The 19,835-nt window shown below is 39.6% G+C and overlaps 1 protein-coding gene across 3 annotated transcripts; it reads right to left on the reverse strand.

Annotated features, from left to right (window-relative positions):
- Positions 1-205: 205 nt before the first annotated feature.
- On the reverse strand, positions 206-19,746 carry LOC121317533 (grainyhead-like protein 1 homolog). 3 transcript variants are annotated; one of them, XM_041253565.1, is made up of 15 exons: positions 19,339-19,746; positions 16,035-16,221; positions 15,768-15,841; positions 14,678-15,068; positions 14,135-14,205; positions 13,337-13,493; positions 13,003-13,114; positions 11,330-11,424; positions 7,863-8,109; positions 7,271-7,398; positions 6,932-6,960; positions 6,614-6,702; positions 5,669-5,754; positions 3,603-3,667; positions 206-1,360 (listed from the first exon to the last, which is right to left on the reverse strand). In XM_041253565.1, exons 1-15 carry the CDS (start codon positions 19,356-19,358, stop codon positions 1,246-1,248), a joined length of 1,866 nt encoding a protein of 621 aa, XP_041109499.1. In that variant the 5' UTR covers positions 19,359-19,746; the 3' UTR covers positions 206-1,245. The 3 variants fall into 3 exon arrangements, with proteins under 3 accessions (XP_041109499.1, XP_041109500.1, XP_041109501.1); XM_041253566.1 differs by having other exon boundaries at positions 14,690-15,068; positions 19,339-19,745; XM_041253567.1 differs by lacking the exon at positions 19,339-19,746 and adding an exon at positions 19,120-19,233.
- Positions 19,747-19,835: the final 89 nt, after the last annotated feature.

Genomic DNA, 19,835 nt, shown 5'->3' on the forward strand with positions numbered 1-19,835 from the left:
TTATGGAAACAGCACACTTAATAACACCACTGACACTTGCATTCCATGATGTTCACATTCCACTAATCATTGAAAGCACCAGAAATGTCAATACAAAGGGCAGTGGTGTGCCCCTCCCCCCTTCTTCTTAATGGTGGAGTCAGCTATATATATCTATATATATATATATATCTAGATCTATATATATATAATATATCTATATATATATATATGTAATTACATGCCATTCCAATGGAATGTGTTAAAATATAGGCTGTCTACTTCACATTGCTTGTCTATGATGCTGTGGACCTGCAACCTGTGGACTTAAACCAGACCCAGTTTTTGTGCATAACTCTTTATATTATGGCCATATTAACTGTAATGTACTTTTTTTTTTTTAACTTAGTATTAAACATTTAAGCTTTTCAATAAATATTTTATTGGTAAATCTTTTTTTTTTTCCTAGCCTCTGACTTATTTATAAATAACTGTTACGAAGAACAGAAATGACATCCTACTGTTGTTATTTCACTGTTATAAACAGTGGCGCATCTCAAGTACTGCTGCCTGCTTATCACAAATGACTTAAATCAGACACCTTGGATCAATGTAACTGTTAAAGACCAGCTCTGAAACAAGCTCTGTGTTTCTCAGTTCAACAACTGAGGACAGGTTGAAACAATAGAAAAAATATGATATTACTTTTTTTTTTTTAATGGAAAGAGGTGTAGAGCATGGTTAAAGGTTTTAGGATGCTGTTAAGATCACACACATGTTTTTTTTTTTTTTTAATCAATGGAATTTTGTGCTATTTACTAAAGATTTAGTATAATTTGGTAGCAAAATATGGACCTCAAGAAGCAAAGTACAGGCAAGACATTCTTATCTCTTATATTTTTACATTATGTTACTGTATTAAACATTATTATTATTATTATTATTAATGTATTTATTTATTTATTAATGGCATGAAGTTTAAAACAAAAAGTTCTTAAGAAATTCCTTCACACAAAAACATGGGAACCAATTTTCCAAATGCCCAGTTGATACCTGAAAGGCAACAGTTTTCAAGAAGCAGAAAACAATTCAACGCACAAGATAATAGATATGTGTAAACTGGTGTCCTCCCTGTACGCCGTAACACTTGGTACACTTAGCGTATTGACAAGCTTTGCAAGGCGAAATATTCAGGTACTTGATACATGACTAATGGACTGTACAATATTCTACTTCACAAATGCTCAAATTCTGAATCTCTCCGAATTATATTTCAGTAAGTGTGAGTTTATAGGATCCTCCCATTTCCTCAATCGCTATGTGGAAGGTGTCTTCATTGGAGTAATGCTTCACAATGTTGTCATCCATATTAACCAGGATCCTGGAACACATGAAGTGCAGGGTTAAGTTCAGCTGGCTAAGTCCTCTATACTCTTTTATGAAGCTATGAAACTGCTGATGATCAGGTTCCATGGACTTTACAGGAGTGATAACAAAGGCTTTATTAACACTAGCGAGGGCTGCCACTGGTTTTCTTGCTTATTTTACTTAAATACAGCTAGCTCTTGAAGAGATCAAAAAGAACTGAGATTCATGAAACAGATGAAATGCATAACTGACAGGGAGACCCAAGAACGTGGGGATGCACCTGTGTAAGCTAAAGAGAACAGCTTTCTGCTGTCTGATAAAAGTTGGTTTTGCTGACGGTACTCAGTAGGGGCGTGTCGATACTAGGATTTTCTGAGCAATTACCTTTAATACATATTTAAATCAGCAGGTATTAAATAAATCAATGTGTCAAAACAAGAATAGCTGGCATCCATCACCATTGCATTTGAGTACCAATCAATGGTGAACGTCCGTTTTAAAAGCCAATTTTGTTCTCATCCTGGGTGCTGCACCAAGAGAGTAAACCGATAATGAAAATATGTTGCAAAACTAGCAAATGCAACCTTTCCTTAAATAGAACTCAAGAGCTACCGCTGTGGAAACTGGGAGATGTATTTTTAATGTCAAATTTAATCAGAAATTACATCTTGCCCGGGACTACACTGCAGAGATGAGGCCCTTCTAAGGAAAGTTTAAAAAAAAATAAAATAAAATTATATCTTAAATATAAAAGAAATATAAGACTGCTTAAAAATATAAATGAGTTGTAGTTAGTTTGATCACAACAGGTTCTACATTAAATAACACTGCTAGATTGGTACTGATTGATCAATAATTGTGAAAACAAGGGAAACAGAGGGAGTGCATTGTTTTGTGTTGAGTAATTGACATGTTTTATTGCATTTAATTAATACCAACTTCTAAATTTCTTAAAAGGTAATTAGGCTAGAAGAACCACCCCTCATTCACCTGGAATAAAAAAATGCTTAGGATCCGTAAGGTCTTCCTACAAAGACCCAAAACTTCAGGAGGCCTGGCGTTGCCAAATTGTCACTTTAACTACTGGCCAGCCAACATCCGTGGCATCTCCTTGTGGCTACGTTTCAGCCCCGACCAGAACATTCCAGCTTGGTTAAGCACAGAAGCAGCCTCCTGTCAGGACACCTCCTTACTTGCGCTCCTGTGTTCTCCTCTTCCATTAACTAAATCTCATTTTAGTACTAATCCTGTAGTTGGACAAAGTCTCTCTTGACTGTGTACTTCGATTCAACCCCTACTGCAAAGGTCTGATACCTAAAACATATAATAAAATTATGTCTTTACACTGTACTTTACTTTCCAACCTAAACATACTCTAGGAGCAGGATTTCGGATTCAGAGTCTGGGATGACGACTGGGAGTCTGCTCTCACTCGAGTGCACTCTTCATCGGTTTGTGTCTGTCATGGCTTTATAACAGTTTAAAGTTCTGCACAAGGATTTATCTGGGTTTAGACCCAGCCTGTGACCAAAGTGGGTGAGCCCTTGCTACCCTCATCCATATGTTTTGGTCCTGTCCTAATCTACCTCACTTCTGGATGCCTGCTTTCGAGACCCTCTCCCAAATCATTCCACACCCTATTGATCCTAACCCTCTAACTGGATTGTTTGGTATAAGACTATCTGACATTTCTTTAACAAAACTCCAGTCTGACTCTTTGGCTTTCTCCACACTACTAGCTAGATGCCTGATTCCGTTTGCCTGGAAACAAGCTGCCCCGTCCACACATGCTCAGTGGACGAGGGACCTTTTGCAGCATTAAAAGCTGGAAAAAATAAAATATACACTTCATGGATCTACTGAAATTTTTTTTACTTAGCTTGGCATGCCCTTCTGCTACATACTAATGAACTTAGATTTCCACGAATCCCCTGATCTATACCTATCTGTCTAACCTTTTCCTTTCTTCTGAATGCAAACTGATTGCTTGCAATCTCTCTCTTTCACCTTTCACTCTTCCTCTCTGTTTTTCTCTCTGTCTTCTAAATAAAATTTAAAAAACAATCCTGGCAAACAAATTGATTTCATGATTTCATGATGCTTTATGTATTATATTATTATTTGAAATGTGTTTATTACCTTTGTTATTTTGTAAGTCATTGTGTGTAATTTCTTTACTTAACAAAACCAATAAAAAAAGAGGAACGGCCCCTTACCAATCTGAGAAGGAATTTCTCCAGTTGTTATTTACTCACCCTTTTTTGCACTTCTTGTAAACTTTTTCCACTTTTTCTATTGGCACATCATATTTGTCTGAAACCTAAAACACAACACCCAGCAATTATATTTCACGCTGGAATCTTCAAAACCCAATAACAACATAAAAACATTGTTACAGTTATAAAGAGCAGCTCACTGCCTACATCACTGGTTCCCAATCACCTAAGGGTCAGTTAAATAAATTAGGACTTGAATGGAACAAAGTCCTGAATGGGTATGGACCTTGAGGGTCAGATTTGGGAACCACGGTCTCAAATGGTTCATGCTGTCAAATAATGGCAAGTAAGTAGAATCTGAATAAAACTACACAATGTGATATAGCCCAGGGTGAATGCTGGCACACACAATGAGATATAGCCCAGGGTGAAGGCTAGTGCGCACAATGAGATCCAGCCCAGGGTGAAGGCTGGCACACACAATGAGATCCAGCCCAGGGTGAAGGCTTGCACACCCAATGAGATCCAGCCCAGGGTGAAGGCTGGCACACACAATGAGATATAGCTCAGGGTGAAGGCTCACACACACAATGAGATCCAGCCCAGGGTGAAGGCTCACACACACAATGGGATCCAGCCCAGGATGAAGGCTGGCACACACAATGAGATATAGTCCAGGGTGAAGACTGGCACACAGAATGAGATCCAGCCCAGGGTAAAGGCTGGCGCACACAATGAGATCCAGCCCAGGGTGAAGGCTAGCGGATACAATGAGATATAGCCCAGGGTGAAGGCTAGTGCGCACAATGAGATCAGCCCAGGGTGAAGGCTGGTACACACACAGTGAGATATAGCCCAGGGTGAAGGCTAGCGGACACAATGAGATATAGCCCAAGGTGAAGGCTAGTGCGCACAATGAGATCCAGCCCAGGGTGAAGGCTGGCACACACAATGAGATCCAGCCCAGGGTGAAGGCTCGCACACACAATGAGATCCAGCCCAGGATGAAGGCTGGCACACACAATGAGATATAGTCCAGGGTGAAGACTGGCACACAGAATGAGATCCAACCCAGGGTAAAGGCTGGCGCACACAATGAGATCCAGCCCAGGGTGAAGGCTAGCGGATACAATGAGATATAGCCCAGGGTGAAGGCTAGTGCGCACAATGAGATCAGCCCAGGGTGAAGGCTGGTACACACACAGTGAGATATAGCCCAGGGTGAAGGCTAGCGGACACAATGAGATATAGCCCAAGGTGAAGGCTAGTGCGCACAATGAGATCCAGCCCAGGGTGAAGGCTGGCACACACAATGAGATCCAGCCCAGGGTGAAGGCTCGCACACACAATGAGATCCAGCCCAGGGTGAAGACTGGCAAACACAATGAGATCCAGCCCAGGGTGAAGGCTGGCACACACAATGAGATCCAGCCCAGGGTGAAGACTGGCACACAGAATGAGATCCAGGCCAGGGTAAAGGCTGGCGCACACAACGAGATCCAGCCCAGGGTGAAGACTGGCACACAGAATTAGATCCAGCCCAGAGTGAAGACTGGCACACACAATGAGATCCAGCCCAGGGTGAAGGCTGGCACACACTAATGTTTGGAACCTCAGTGTCAAGACAGATAGCCTGATTAAATGTGTATTGCAGATATACCAATACACAGGCACACTGCAATTTAACCCACATACATAAAAACAGTCACATTTACAAATAAAACAACATTAAACATTGTAGTCCCCAGAAAAGGAATGTGGCCACTATAGGCTTGACTGCATGCTGAGATCACAGGGCTCTTTTTCTGCTGGCAACAGTAGTTTTCTCTCCCAGTGGACCAGGGCATTCATAGACCATTCTTTTTATAACCAAGCAGAGATTTTTTTCCTAACTCTCCTGGCATATTGCCAGGCAGCTCATTGGAGCTGTTCATTCATTAAAGATGACATCACCAACAAGGCTTAACCAATCAAAACCCAGGGACTGAACTCATGATGACCTCCCTGTCTGTCTGCGCTGATGACTAAGTCATTGAATTGCTGTGACTTCCCCAGCCTCCCTTTCTGTTGTGAAGATCCAGACTACAGAAAGACTGGATACTCACTGCTTCCATCAGTCCTTTCAGAGATGGGGTCTTCAGCAAAATTGCATCAAAGGCTTCCTCAGACTCTTTCCTTACATACAGCAGTACTAAAGGAATGGGAAGAAAATGTGTGTTACAAAAAAAAGCCTTAAACAACTTGTGAAGATTCAGCTACTGTTACTTGAAGGGTAGTTGTATTATAAGTTAACATTACTCTGTGATTAGACTGATGACTCAGGCTGGCAGGGCAATAATTGCAGGAATGAGAGCATGTGTGTTAAAGCACATCTCTAGTCTGTAAATGCATAGGAGCAAAAAAAAAAAAAAAAAAAAAACGGTTCAATTCACATTTTACAGAACAGAGAAAAACATATGCACTGCAAGCGTGTTTTATTTCTTTTTCCTGGTCACCTGACAAAGCTAGCACTCTATCCAAACAAACTGCAGCTGAGTTTTCCAGGACATTGACTTGAAAGGGCAAGCGGCTGTGTTGGCATGTGAACTTGCCAGGTACACATTACAAGAACAAGCAACATCAATTAGGGGTATACTGAAGTTCAGCTTTATCTGCTTCTCCCCCTACTCCAATGCCAGAGATCATGCATAAATAGATCAGCATAACCTATACGCTGACCCTCTCTAGAAGTTCTAAGGAGTGTCTATACGTTAAATCACCATTTTATGACAGGTTCTGAAGATATAACCATATGTAGGTACATATGGGAGCCTCAACTGTTTCCAGGAAATAGTCAACCCCCAGACAGGATTATCAAATGAGTCTGTTCAAATATATAAAGCAAACATCATAGCCCTTTTATTTGTTGTTTTTAAAAAAGGGTGTCCTATACCAAACCCTTTATTACAACTGCAGTTGTTCAAAGGGTGCCAGGGATCCATGAAAACAAGCTCAAAGATAAAAGTATAATAAAAAATTATTTAAAAAGACATAAAAAAAAAAAAAAAAACCTTTTGTGTGCTCATCTATCCTGGCGACTTTTCTCGGAGTTGAGCCGAAGTCTTCATTGGACACAAAGGATCCCCTTTTCATCCCAGCCCTAAATGAAAGCAAAACTGGACAGTGAGAATCAGCTTGGGCTTTTCGAAATCTGTGCTAATGCTACAAAAGCCCAGTTTTTCCAATGCTAACACTACAGCATTACAAACATGCAGCAGTCATTTACAAGCAATAAGAAAAAAAAAAAAAAATATATATATATATAATATATATATATATATATATATATATATATATATATATATATATATATTAATAACAATCCTTACCCTTCTGTCATATCTTCTGAGCCATATGGCTAAAAATAGAAAACAGAAAGTAACAGTTATTTTGTGCACTCTTAAAAAAAAGTTCATTTCTGCACCCATGACTTTTCATACTGTGGAGGTTGGAGGTTGTAGACTTATTTTATGACACATTGTCATTTTTATCTGGCCCTGCCAGACTCTTCAGTATTGTGTTCTGTGCCCACTGTAGAGAACATCACATCTACACAGTAATGGTTTGGGTCTGCATAATATCAGGTTTGGGTCACAACAATACAACCAGATACAGTATAGTTAAAAGAAGCTTTAACAAAAGGGCTGGGGGGCAGTGGTGGGGCTTACATGGCGCTGCAGGTTCGCGAAGTGGCGGTCAGGGATGAAGAGGATGGGCTGGGTCTCGAATTCACCCATCGTTTTGAAAGTTGTGATGTCAGTCCTTTTGACAATAAGTGGCATCTTGACATCTGAATCTGGAAAGAGAAAACTTCTTGTGGATGTGCAATCATAGATAAAGGTGTGGCTTGATATGCCCAGGGCAGCAATTATCATGCAGAGCTGCATGGGTTTCTCGTTCTTGTTTATTTACAGAATATTTTAGATATGAAATAGTTAAATACAAGAAGCTTTTCAGTATAGAAAACGGTTTTGCATGTGGATAGAGTTGTTGTGTGTGTGAAATGTATAGAAAATGTGTTTCGTCTTTTAAAAATACATTATCATCTAAAATGTAGTGCAGAAGCATTGCTTTGCGTAGCACCCAGCCTAACTGTGCCCTAAAGTCACAACCTCCCTCGTAGTTATTAACAGGATAATGTTTTCCTGTTTCAGATAGAAGAGTCCTGTTATTCCAGCTATAATATCCAAAGCCAGTGCCCGCCTCATTGTAATATTACAGGAAAGTTGTTTCCAGTGTGCACAGGCCCCGCATACGTACAGGTACTGAGGGGAGCGGGGAGGTCAGTGCCCTTCCCCTTCCTCCTGGACTGCTTCCTCTCCTCGTCCCGGATCTTGCGCTCAGCTCCCTTGTCGCAGAACACTTTGATCTGGCAGAAGGCACGGTGAATGGGCTTGTTGCTGTGGTTGCTGTAGCTGTACGTGTCGATCTGGAGGTTGAGGGGAAGGCCCTTGACGCCCTTCTGAGAGGAGAAGTCAGTGCTCAGACAGTTCACAGAGATGAAGATCTGCAACAAATGATATAGAGAGAGCCAGCATAAGCACTGGTGACCACTGGCCGTGTGTGTTCTGAATAACTAGGTTACATATGTTTGTTTAGGACAGAATTAATCTAGGACACCGTGAACATTGTTAAAAACCTGCTGTACAGTACACATCTCTTACACAAGGATACAGGAGCAATGAACAGTCCATACCCAAATAAATAAAGATGCAATATGTCATACTGAATTGTTTTGCATTTATGATCCATGGTGAGGTTTTATACCCCAGCATTTATTATGATAGCTCTGTGGTGGTTTTATTTAAGGATTTGCTGCCTTCCAAATGATAGGGTTTTTTTGCTATTGTGTTCAGTGGTAAAGAGTGTATTGTATTTATTTCAGTACTGTGATAGATATGCACACATTTTCAAAAGAGCAACATACGCATATGGCCCCCTGCTGGTAACTTTGTTTATTACTTTTTCAACGCTTTCAGGATAGTTAATGCTTGAAGGCTATGGGAAATCATTTTAACGTTTATTGCACAATGACGGATATCAATAATTAATGCATGAATGAATTGTTGTTATTAATAATACAATCAAATAACCAAAATAAAGTGTATAAGTATTGTGAGAGACTCACGCTCTCTCGGCTTCTTTTCCAGCACGTAAACACTGACCCAACACACAGGAACGTGTTTTAACAGCGCGGCTGCGCTGCTTTTATTTACAAAAAACAAAAGAAAACGAAACAAAACCTAACTCCGTTTCGGAGTACTTACTAGCTGTTCACAAATCCCTATACTTCCAACTGGACAGCTATGCCGTTTACGAGTTACAAAAACCTTCAAACAAACACAGTTTACACAGAAACACAAACTTAACCAAATGCAAGTCAGCATTGCTATGAAAAGATACACCAGGGGGCTGAGTTGAGACGGCACGGAGTTTTTTGTTCCCCCGTCACAAACTTCAGTGCAGACACACTGTTTGAGTACAACAGACTCCTCGGATTTCAGCAATTTCTAAAGGCATGAATCTGAGAGGGGTGGATAGGGTGCAGGAGTGTCTGTTTGTGTTTTTCTGTAAGTTATCGTTTACAAACTGCTAAAAAATATATTATTTGAAGTGACAAAGTCGGGATGAGTGATTATATGACAGCGATTATTATTATTATTATTATTATTATTATTATTATTATTATTATTATTATTATTATTATTATTATTATTATCATCTTCCAGTTCATTCATTGCAGGTAATTGGTCACTCAATTTCCTAGTTACGATGTACATTTGTAACTGTATTCAAGGTGGCTACCGAAACTTTACATTTTGTGAGGCAGCGCAGTGATTTATAATATGTGACAAGGCTCCAACTGTCCGTATCCATCCAATATACGAACAGCTGGAACCTTGCTCGACCAATCACATTGCTTGTTTCACGTTCCATTGCCAGCCCTGGATATATATATATATATATATATATATATATATATATATATATATATATATATATATATATATATATATAAAATACAGCGTTTTTAAACACAAATTACTTTTATTTGGATGATTAAATGTTACAATGACTTGCCATAAAAATAAACTTCAGAAACTGCAGTAATGTTGCAAAAGTATGATTGCTTCCGTCTACGAACACTAGATGGCACTACAAGCACAGATATTCTAAACTACAATCTCCGTTTCGCTGGCCACTGTTTAAGTGATACATCAAATAAGAGGAAAACTGATAGCCTTGTTTAGAACTTATCACTGAGGCACAACAGCCTTTGTGTATTGTGCAAACGCAAATCCTACATTTCCTCTTTCAATAAAACAAACGAAGACCACAGTTTTAGCAGTACCTGTAGCTCATATGCTATGGGATAGAAACACAGGATCTATTCTGCTCCTCACAATCAAACAATGCAGTTTTGTACAGTCAACTGTCCCATGAAAACACCTGTGCAGAGCTGCTGGTTAGGGAGTTATATCATCCTGAACCCACATCCTGTTTCAAGGAAAACCCAGCATAAGTCTTTCATGAGTAAAGTTCATACACATTGAAAAGCAATAAAGACTGGCTGCCACCCTGTTCTTCTGCAATCCACCAAGAGGAAGTGAGAAAAAAAGGGGAATGAAAAAGTTGGATGGAATCTTGGGGAGATCTTGAGGGGTGTTCATCACGGAGGAAAACAAACAGTCAACATGCCTGAGTGTGCAGCTCAGAGCTAGTCCCCTCATCTCAGGCTTAAGGGTCTGTGTCTCTGGAATTACTACATGAAGCTGCCATCCAGTCTTGCAAACCACCTTTGTCTACCTGTCTGGTGAGATTCCACTGCGGAACTGTCAAAAACAGACTTCTGCACAACAAAGTTCCTCATTCTCTGGGGCAGTGTTCACGGCTTACCAGAAATACATTTCGAGCAGCCATCATACACAAACAGTGCTTTTTGCGATGCCAACTGGGAAATTCAAAGCCCCTCTTTGCCCCCTAACCACTTCGCCACTGTAACAGTAAACTGCAGTTTACCTGTGCCTCATGAAAAACAGTAGACTTCACTGTGGAATCAGAGGAAGTTCTCTGCCTGGGGGAGTTTCAGTGTCAGTGCTCAGAGGAGTATCTGTTTCCAGATATAATCCTCTTTAATAAAACAATAATAATAACCGGTTTCTACTCCACAGCCAAGAAAAGCTAAAGTGACTTTAAACAATGTGTGCGTTTCTAAATAAAAGCCCAAACTTCCTCATCTTCAAACTCTAACTGGCATCTCCTGCCACTTTCAACCATTAAAGTGAGCGCTAGCTGGCGGGACAAGGGGCCTTGTTACTTTTACAAGACTGCCACTATTGTTTGGTAAATGAAATGTACCAAGAATAGAAGTCTGGGAGTTTTTCTTTTCTGGCTTAACTTTACCATGTAACTTACTATATGTGCATTTAATCAAACTTTCTTTTATATACATTTTTTTTTTTTTTTTTTAACCTATCGAGAAAATTTCACGTATTTGAACAGATTGCCTATTTTGGTGACAAAGAAGGTATGCAGTACATCATGTGGTTACCCAAAATGACCCACAAAAATTCAACTGTAACAGAGCTTAACATCATTTTTTTCGGGCTGCCGGGTGACTAGATAGCACCCTCCAATTCAGATTTTTTTCAGATCACAGCAAATTGTACAAAACCCCGAGAAATGATCACAGAGCAACAATAGTTTCTAATTCATGTCTGCCTCACCTTTGCTTCATCATTTATGTCCCAGGTGAAGGAGATGGCGTTGTATGAAATCTCTTCAATGTTGCTGATCGTACTGAAGCTTTCTTTATAATCAGCTGTTCAAAAAATGATGAAAAATATTAAAACACAAATATACAATGTAGTGGAGATACCTGGAGGGGATGCAGTGGAGGAGGCTATATTTTCATAATCGTTCACGCAAATTTAATTTGGCTTAAAACGTACAAAAAGACTCCCATTGTACCAGAGCCACAATGCTATGTAAGCAAATGAAGGTGGAGTAATTAAAAACAAAATGTTTGCCAGGAGAAAGAGGATTTCTCTTGTAAACAAAAATGTGTATCCAGAACATGTTCCCTCCTACAACAATGTTCGTTTTCTGTTCACACAATAACAACTCATTTCAATCACAGCGCCAACACTGTTGCAGGAGGGAGCATGATCTATATACACTTTATCATGCCTGTAAAATAAATGCTCTTGATCCCGAAGATCGTTCAAGGAAAAGTTAAGAAATGCGTTTTCAGCAGATTTATTGCCAGTTCTAACATGTGTCTAGTTTAAACAGTTTGTTTCATTGTCAAATCACAAAAAACAGTATCACCACAAAACATCAACAAACAAAAAAAACAATATGCAAATGGTAAATAAGTGGGCAATGAGTAATAGGAACACAGACAGCCAGAATAGGCCATTCCTCGTGTAGCTCAACTTGTAGCATTAGTTAGCCACTTTGTGCAATATGCAAATTACTTTTGAGAAAGCAGGGGTAGATGAAGCCGGCAGATCTCACAACTGTAAGTTTTCAAGGTTTGATGTAAACAGGCAATTATCTACCACTCACTGTATTTGAGTCACGTTTTTGGTAAAACATAAACAAAGAATAAACGTTGTCTTTGCTTTTTTTATTATACTGTACATTGTCAGCTTGTCTGTTTAAAAACAAACATGTTAAAAAAAACAACAAATAAAAACAGAAATGACAAAATAATACTGCAACGTGCAATAAACTGAATTTACAGTACAGTTAAACTAGGCTCCAAGTCCACTGCAAAAAGGTGCACCAGGATGTAACAGCCATAACCACTGACTTGGCAAACCTGAAGTGGGCGCTTACAAAAACCTGTTTCTGAAAAGGGGCCATACATCTTTCTCATTCCATCACACAGCTCCACTCACTTTGCTTATTTGTATTAAGCAACGATTAGGGGTTGGTTGCCGAATCAAGGACGGGTAATCAAATAGACACTAAAATAGAACCTGCTTAATTATTTTGATTCTGTACACCCAGCAGTTACACTGATGACTTAACTGTTCAAATTTTAAAAAAAGAGTAACTGCAGCCGTAAGGTGTGAACAGATAAATGAACAGAAACAGCAGTGAAAAAAATATGACATGCTGTGCAACAAACACAGTGAGCTAGTGATCAAGCAAAGCAAAGGCTATGAGTGGGAAAGTGCAGGAAGAAAACCGACTCGTCGATCAATGCTCCAGTCACATACTGTAAAGGTAAGCAATATGGTGCATAGAATGGGTTTACTGAAATAGGTATTTGTAGGAGACAACATAGGGGCCTAACTTTCCTGTTTGGGTCTTTGTAACCATTCTAGTGGTCCACTTTGACTGCCTTTATGGAAGTGGAAATGAAGCATGAAAGCAGAAGGTTTCTTACCAATGTCAACGCATCTCTGTTTGGCGGTGTGTTGTCGTGAGTGCCAATATTTCCAGTGCTTGAGCTGGTCATCCCTGCATTTCTCTTCCCCAAACACAACCATGACGACACTCTGCAAAATAATATAGTGAAATCCTGGCACCAGTATTTGTTTTATTATCCCAGTACGATTTAGAGTATTATACAGCAACTGCCAAACAGGCAGGGTTACAGTAAGGCGTCCAACAGTCCTAAAAACTATAGTTACAGGAACATTAAAAAAAGTATTTTAATACTGTTCGACTGTCGTAGAAGTACAATATCAATACAGGCTGTCTGAGGGGAGAGCGCTCACCCGGACTTTGCCGATTGGGTGATGCAGTCCTTTGGCCCTTCCGTGCTCCTTCAGTGTGATTGGATAAAACTGCCCCTTGTTCAGGTAGGTCATTGTGCCATCTCCCGACTTCTGCCGAAGAGATTTAGAGGCTTCCAGTGTGTACTCGAAATGATTCCTAAAATAAGAAACCCATACTATTTATCAAAATAAACAAATTAATAACTAAATAAATAATGTCCTTTTTTATTTATTTATTTTATTTAGTTGTCGCCAATGGATTTTTTTTACCCTGGTTTTCTCCCCAATTTGGAATGCCCAATTATTATTTGTATCCTGGTTCACCGCTGCAACGAAGGCTTGAACCCATGCCCTCCGAAACGTGCTCCTGCCAATCCATCATTTTCTGCACTCCGGATCCACAGCGAGACCACCAGACCTATAGTGCCGGAGGACAACGCAGATCTGAACAGCTCCACTGCAGAACAGCAGGTGGCCTATCAGCCACAGGGGTTGATGATGCACGGTGAATGGTGGATTCCCCTGCCGATCTAATCCCTCCCTACCTGGGCAGCGCTCTACAATTGTGTGCCGCCCCTTAGGAACCCCCGGTCCCGATCGCCGGTGACATAGCCTAGATTAGAACCTGCGATCTCCAGGCTACAGGGCGCATCCTGCACTCTGCGTGGAGTGCCCTTACTGGATGCGCCACTCGGGAGCAAAATAAATCCAAATATACCGTGTATACACGGTATACCGTGTACAGGAGATTGGATTCTCATCACAAATGTATTCAATAAGACAGAAATGATGATTTACCCTGAGATGTTGTCAAATGTGTAACCATCCGGCTCCATTCTTAGCTGCAGGTCTCTAGGGAAAGAAAACACCTGAAACGTTGAGAGAGATAAAGAAGATTGACGTTTTATATAAAACAAATTATAATACAGAAGCCAACAACATCCTTGTGCAGTATCAAACTGTGCTTTATTAATAAAAACTTTATTTAAATAACTCCTGAATGAAATCTTTGTGAATGGGCCCTGCCACATAATTTAGCATGTTTACATGTTTTTGTTGTGCATTTCCCATGCTTAGTATGATTAATCATGTTCCGATTTTAAATATAATTTTTTTTAGGTTTTACAATGAATGTCTGCATTTTACTATGTTTTTACAATAGTATACAGTAAACCTTTATAATGGTAAATATGGAAAACAATCTTATATTTTTGTATTATTATATAATGAAAGCATGCAACATTCTAATTTCCACTCTGTGCTACCACAACAGAAGTTACGGCTATCCAGCTCCTGCCAGGAAAAAAAAAAAGAACTTGGTTTTTGAAGCACATTACCCACTGTGGATTTTACCTCCTGGGCCTCGTCCTTGAAGCTCTCTGTGAAAGTGGAGTCTGGCGTCTTGCGTTGGGAGTTCTGTGGCAGGGAGTTGGGACTGAAGTGGTCTGGGTTGAGACGACGGTCGAACACAACGATGCGGCTGTCTTGCTCGGCACAGTGTACACCAGGAGGGATCCCCACCGTGAAGCCGTGGGACGGAGCTTCAGTCTTCATGGAGTAGTTGGGGACTGTGGCAATTGAGAGGGTTACCATGGTATCTGGGGAGGGGAAGTGGTTCCTCTTGTCCTGCTGGTTTCCAGGCATGACAATGTTGAGTGGAAGCCCCTTTAAAAGCTGTATCCTGTTCTCTCCTGCCAACGTGGCTGGTTCTGGCACAGAAACCATGCAGTTCCTGAACAAAGAACACACATATTTGTGTAGGTGTTCTTTCCATGTTGTAATGCACATCAACAATACATACAGGCTGTTAAGTGAACATGCACTCCTATGGATACGGTCACAGGTGTGCATGGGAAGTTCCACAGCAGAACATCTTAATTCACAATTACCAAACCCATTGGTGGTTCAGTTATTGGAAGAGTTTGTATGCATGTTGTATAAGTACTGTTCTAATTTACTTACAGCATGCCATGCATTAAAAACAAAACTACCCACTGACACGGAAATTTCTCACATAAAATTCAAATATATATATAGATAGATAGATAGATAGATAGATAGATAGATAGATAGATAGATAGATATATTGCTGTAAGTTACATTTTAATATATTGAGCAGTTTATTTTTTTTTATGATCTTGTACTGTATGGTCTTATCTGGGTTTGGTCCCCAAGCATGTGTCAAGGCTTTTAAAGAATCTTAAATGAACTAGCCGAGATACTTGCTTTGAAGCCACAATTGCCCATTGTAGTTCGAGTACATTGTTTCACAAAGCCCTAAGGTGAATATGTATACTTTTTATGTTTAAAATTTTCAGCTAAAGATTGGACTGGAGATGAGAAGGAGGGGGTTGTGGATTCAGGTGGCTCCTGGTCCACTTAGTAGCCCATTGTCTCGGTCTTATTTCATTTGTAATCGACACCATCATACCTTTTGGTGAGATCACCATCAGTCAAAATAAGTTCTGGTTTTGATGGCGAGAGCATTCTCTTTTCTCGTGGCACCTAGAGGAGATCGTCACACGGTTAGAATCACGCACCCACTCTTACACAAAGGCATAACAGAGGCATTGAGCCAAAGCCTGAAACCAAACTTGCTTTGAATGGGAAATCATACCATGTCTAGTTCAAATCTGCTTTTTCTTTTTTTTCTTTTTTTTTTTTTTTTTTTTTTTTACTGTTCCCAAACTGTAAGCACCTTGTAATAATCGTAGAGCAACCCCAAGGCTGCTGCGCTGTCGTCATCTCCGTTGATGCTCATCATTGCCTTGGTGGCAGCTGTGAGCGGATTCTCCAGGAAAGACTTCCAGGCCTCGTCCTCGTTGGTGTAGGATCTCCGCTGGCTGTACGGGGCTTCATTCTGCAGCACCAGCACTGCCCTTTTGCTGCAAGTCAGACATACACATTATTATATACAGCACTACCTACCTTTGACTTGCCCTGAAGCAAAGAACTTACACATACACTTGAAAGCTTGTATTGTTGTTGCTATTATTATATTATTTTTTAATTATTTTTAATCACGGTTGTCGTTTTATCTTTAGAATGTGTTAAATGTGTGTTTGGCTACTGCTGAGGTAAGGCATTGGGAAATCTCTGCTGATTTCTGGAATAAACACTTGCATAAGTAATCCATACATGGGTAACCCACCTTTAGCAGCCTGGCTTGTGAATGTTTACAGCACATGATAAGATGAAAATGAGTGGCTGGACTGTGAAAGACTTTAAACCTGTGCTAGTCTCAGGTACTCATCTTTTAAGGGCCAGCTCGTTTAAGCAGTGATGGAAACCTGATGAGCTCTACAATAGGGGGCCTTCAATTGATTTTTCAAATAGAAAACACAACTTTACCAAATGTATTTCCTATAGATGCTAAATACCCAGGGATACGGCTCATTACAAACTTACAGTAGTATAATAAACACATGTGGATCAAGTCAAAACATGGAATTTGAGCATGCTGAACATGATACAATTCTGACTGGACTGGTTTGTCCAGAATACTGGCCAAGCCAGTCAAGTAAGATTCCTCCAATCTTCTGCAAAGACACAGGTAGTCAGATATGATCATTCAAGCCCTTGTGCTAGTTCTGAAATGTGATCTCAGAAAGTATACCCAATGTGTTCTTTGATGGACAACTTGCGATTTGGGTTGCTATAATCTGCCAAAATCCTTCTGACAAGTAACACACCGAAATGGCTTGGACTTTTGATTAGACTCGAAAGCAGATTCTCTTCCGGTAAACATTCTATAATTTCCAAATGCCACATCGACTGCTGCAGTCACATTATAGATATAAGACTTATACATAACTCTCAGAACCTACAATAGCCTGGCAGGCACAATAATGTTAACATAACAAGATGCAACCTGTACAAATTGCCTTGAAATCCGGATTAATTAGAAACATTACCACTAATAAATATGCTGCAAATAGAAGAAGCTTTCTCCTCAGCTATGAAAGCTCAGACAAATGCCACAAGCAGTTCTAACAGTAACTAACAGTGTCTTAAATGATCTCATATTGAATCACAATGTTGAGCGATTCTGTGCTTTGAAAATGTATAAGTGAACTACACAGAGCAGGTCAAATTGAGTATAGCTGTGGTCACTTTAATTCGTTTGAATTGTAACACTCATATAGTCCTGTCTTAACTGCACAGGGGTTTCAGATAACAACAAATCAAACTGCTCTGTTACAGATACGTCTCTGTTGAAGAGTTTTGAAAGACTAAATACTGAACACTGAGGCATACAGAATTTCCTGAATTGTTTAAAAAAAAAAGAGAGACTGAAGGACTGGCCCTACAGTCTCTTCAGAAATGTACACCTGAGTGTTCTTCATTGCTTAAATAGTTCCTAATAAAGAGGTCACACTCTAAAATAATATATAATAATAATAATAATAATAATAATAATAATAATAATAATAATATCAGTTCCCAAGCTTAGTAGCTTGTGTCTATTCAGCTCTTCAAAGAATAGCACTAATTTCTGTGACCAAGCTGCCCCTCCCCCTTTTTACAGTCCTCTAACAGATTACCTGTGAATTAGTCAGAGGAACACATCAAACAGGATAATAAGACAAACCGATTACCGAAAGCACCATTTTCTGCCAGTCAGGTGTAACTACAGGGGGTTGTGCTCAGACAGGCACAAGATCCTGTCAGGTATGTTGTAACTACCAAAAAGGTCCATCAGAGAGTTAGGAGAGAAATACATGCAAGACATTGCAATAGAGAACATCTCAGGGATTACTTCCGCAGAGCAAATGAACCTGCCTTGTGAGGGCGAGCACATTTACTCAAAAGTATTTATAACACTGTAGGGATTTACTGGGAATGGTTCAGGATGGGGTGCTTATTCCCAAGACACAACACTTTACCAGAAACGAACTGTAAATACTTGCTTGTCAGTACATATATACACACACAGTATTTTCTGACAGTAGTTGGTATATATATATATATATATATATATATATATATATATATATATATATATATATATATATATATATATACACACACACACACACACACACAGTATTGTTCTGACAGTAGTTGGTATTTAGAGGCGTCTTGTTAGCACCGCTGTTTAAAGATGAATAGAGATTCCGTAATGTTTTCTTTAATTGAAATACTTTACGAACATACAAATGGGTGTAATGAAGCATCCCATTGCTGACAACAATGAGCAGCGAATGCACCGGTGTTTTTAAAGCGCTGTGTATTGAAAGCCTGCTGGCAAACCGATTGTTTAGAGATTTTAAAGAAGCCAAGGAACAACGCCTTCAAGGTGTTCCGCTTCACTGGAGCCTAATGTCTCTTCGTAATTTTCTTACGTATCTCAAGAAACTAGTACAGAAACCAACCAAGTAAGATACTAATGTATTACTAGCTTAGATTAAAACCGCAATTATTTAAATATGTAAGAAAACTGTGTGGATAGAGTTAATCAGAAAGAAACATGTTGAAGAAATATATACACAAATTAAAGCATACTAACAAGCAAAAAAGAAACGCATTTTCACTTGGACTGAAGTATATATATATTATACACACACACACACAAAGCGTCGTAGTAGAACGTTTTAAAAAAAAAGTCTCAAAACCTACAGTTACAGCTTTTAATTGCAGGTGCTCATATTCACCTGTGCGAGCTGCAGGTTGCAACTTGACAGGTGAGTCTACAAAACGTATCTAGCTACACATTGACTATATATCACACACACGCACCCGAAACTCCCGTCTGCTAAAATACAAACTGATGCAAGCTTTACCTGAGTCAAGCAACTGTGAATAAGAAGGCGGCTATCTATAAAGAAATAACTCGTATATTTTAATCCATCTGCCCAAAAGACAGGCAGAAATACATATCATTCACGATTCTCCACCTGAACAAACTGAAGTAACAAAAGCACAAAAGAAAGATATATTTGGCATAAACAACACACCTGTCCCTGTGGACTTCTCAATACAGTGAGACGATGAGAACTTACTTGTCCTGCTCTTGTGTCATCTCGAACGGTCGAACTGGACTTTCTAGTTAGGACTGTAAATCCGATCCGGCCGCTTTATTTGAAACCCTAATTTGAGACGCAGAATGACGGCTATGTGAGAGGAGTCCCAACAAGAACGGGTTTTGTTCGCTTTTCTCGCTTTTTGGGGTGTATACAGATTGCGAGGCCGGTTTTACATGTGATTGGGATTGGGATTGGATTACTTAACGAAGGAGGAGACTGCGGTGCAGTAGTATTGGTTTGCTGAGCTGGGCAGGGCAAATTTGTGAAATTGCTCAGGGGAAAAGCTGTCTTGTTGCGGGTTATGAATGGTGTGACAGAATTTGTAACTTATAATTAGTTTTATTTTTACCTGTTGCTTTTGCGTGTTTAATTAGTAAAACACTGCATTTAAAGAAAAGATTAATGTCATTAAAAAAACGAAGAACCGTATACCGTGAACATTGCAACAGTCCGAATTACAGTTACACACACAC

Source organism: Polyodon spathula, chromosome 6 (assembly GCF_017654505.1).
Source record: "Polyodon spathula isolate WHYD16114869_AA chromosome 6, ASM1765450v1, whole genome shotgun sequence".
Taxonomy (NCBI): Eukaryota; Metazoa; Chordata; class Actinopteri; order Acipenseriformes; family Polyodontidae; genus Polyodon; species Polyodon spathula.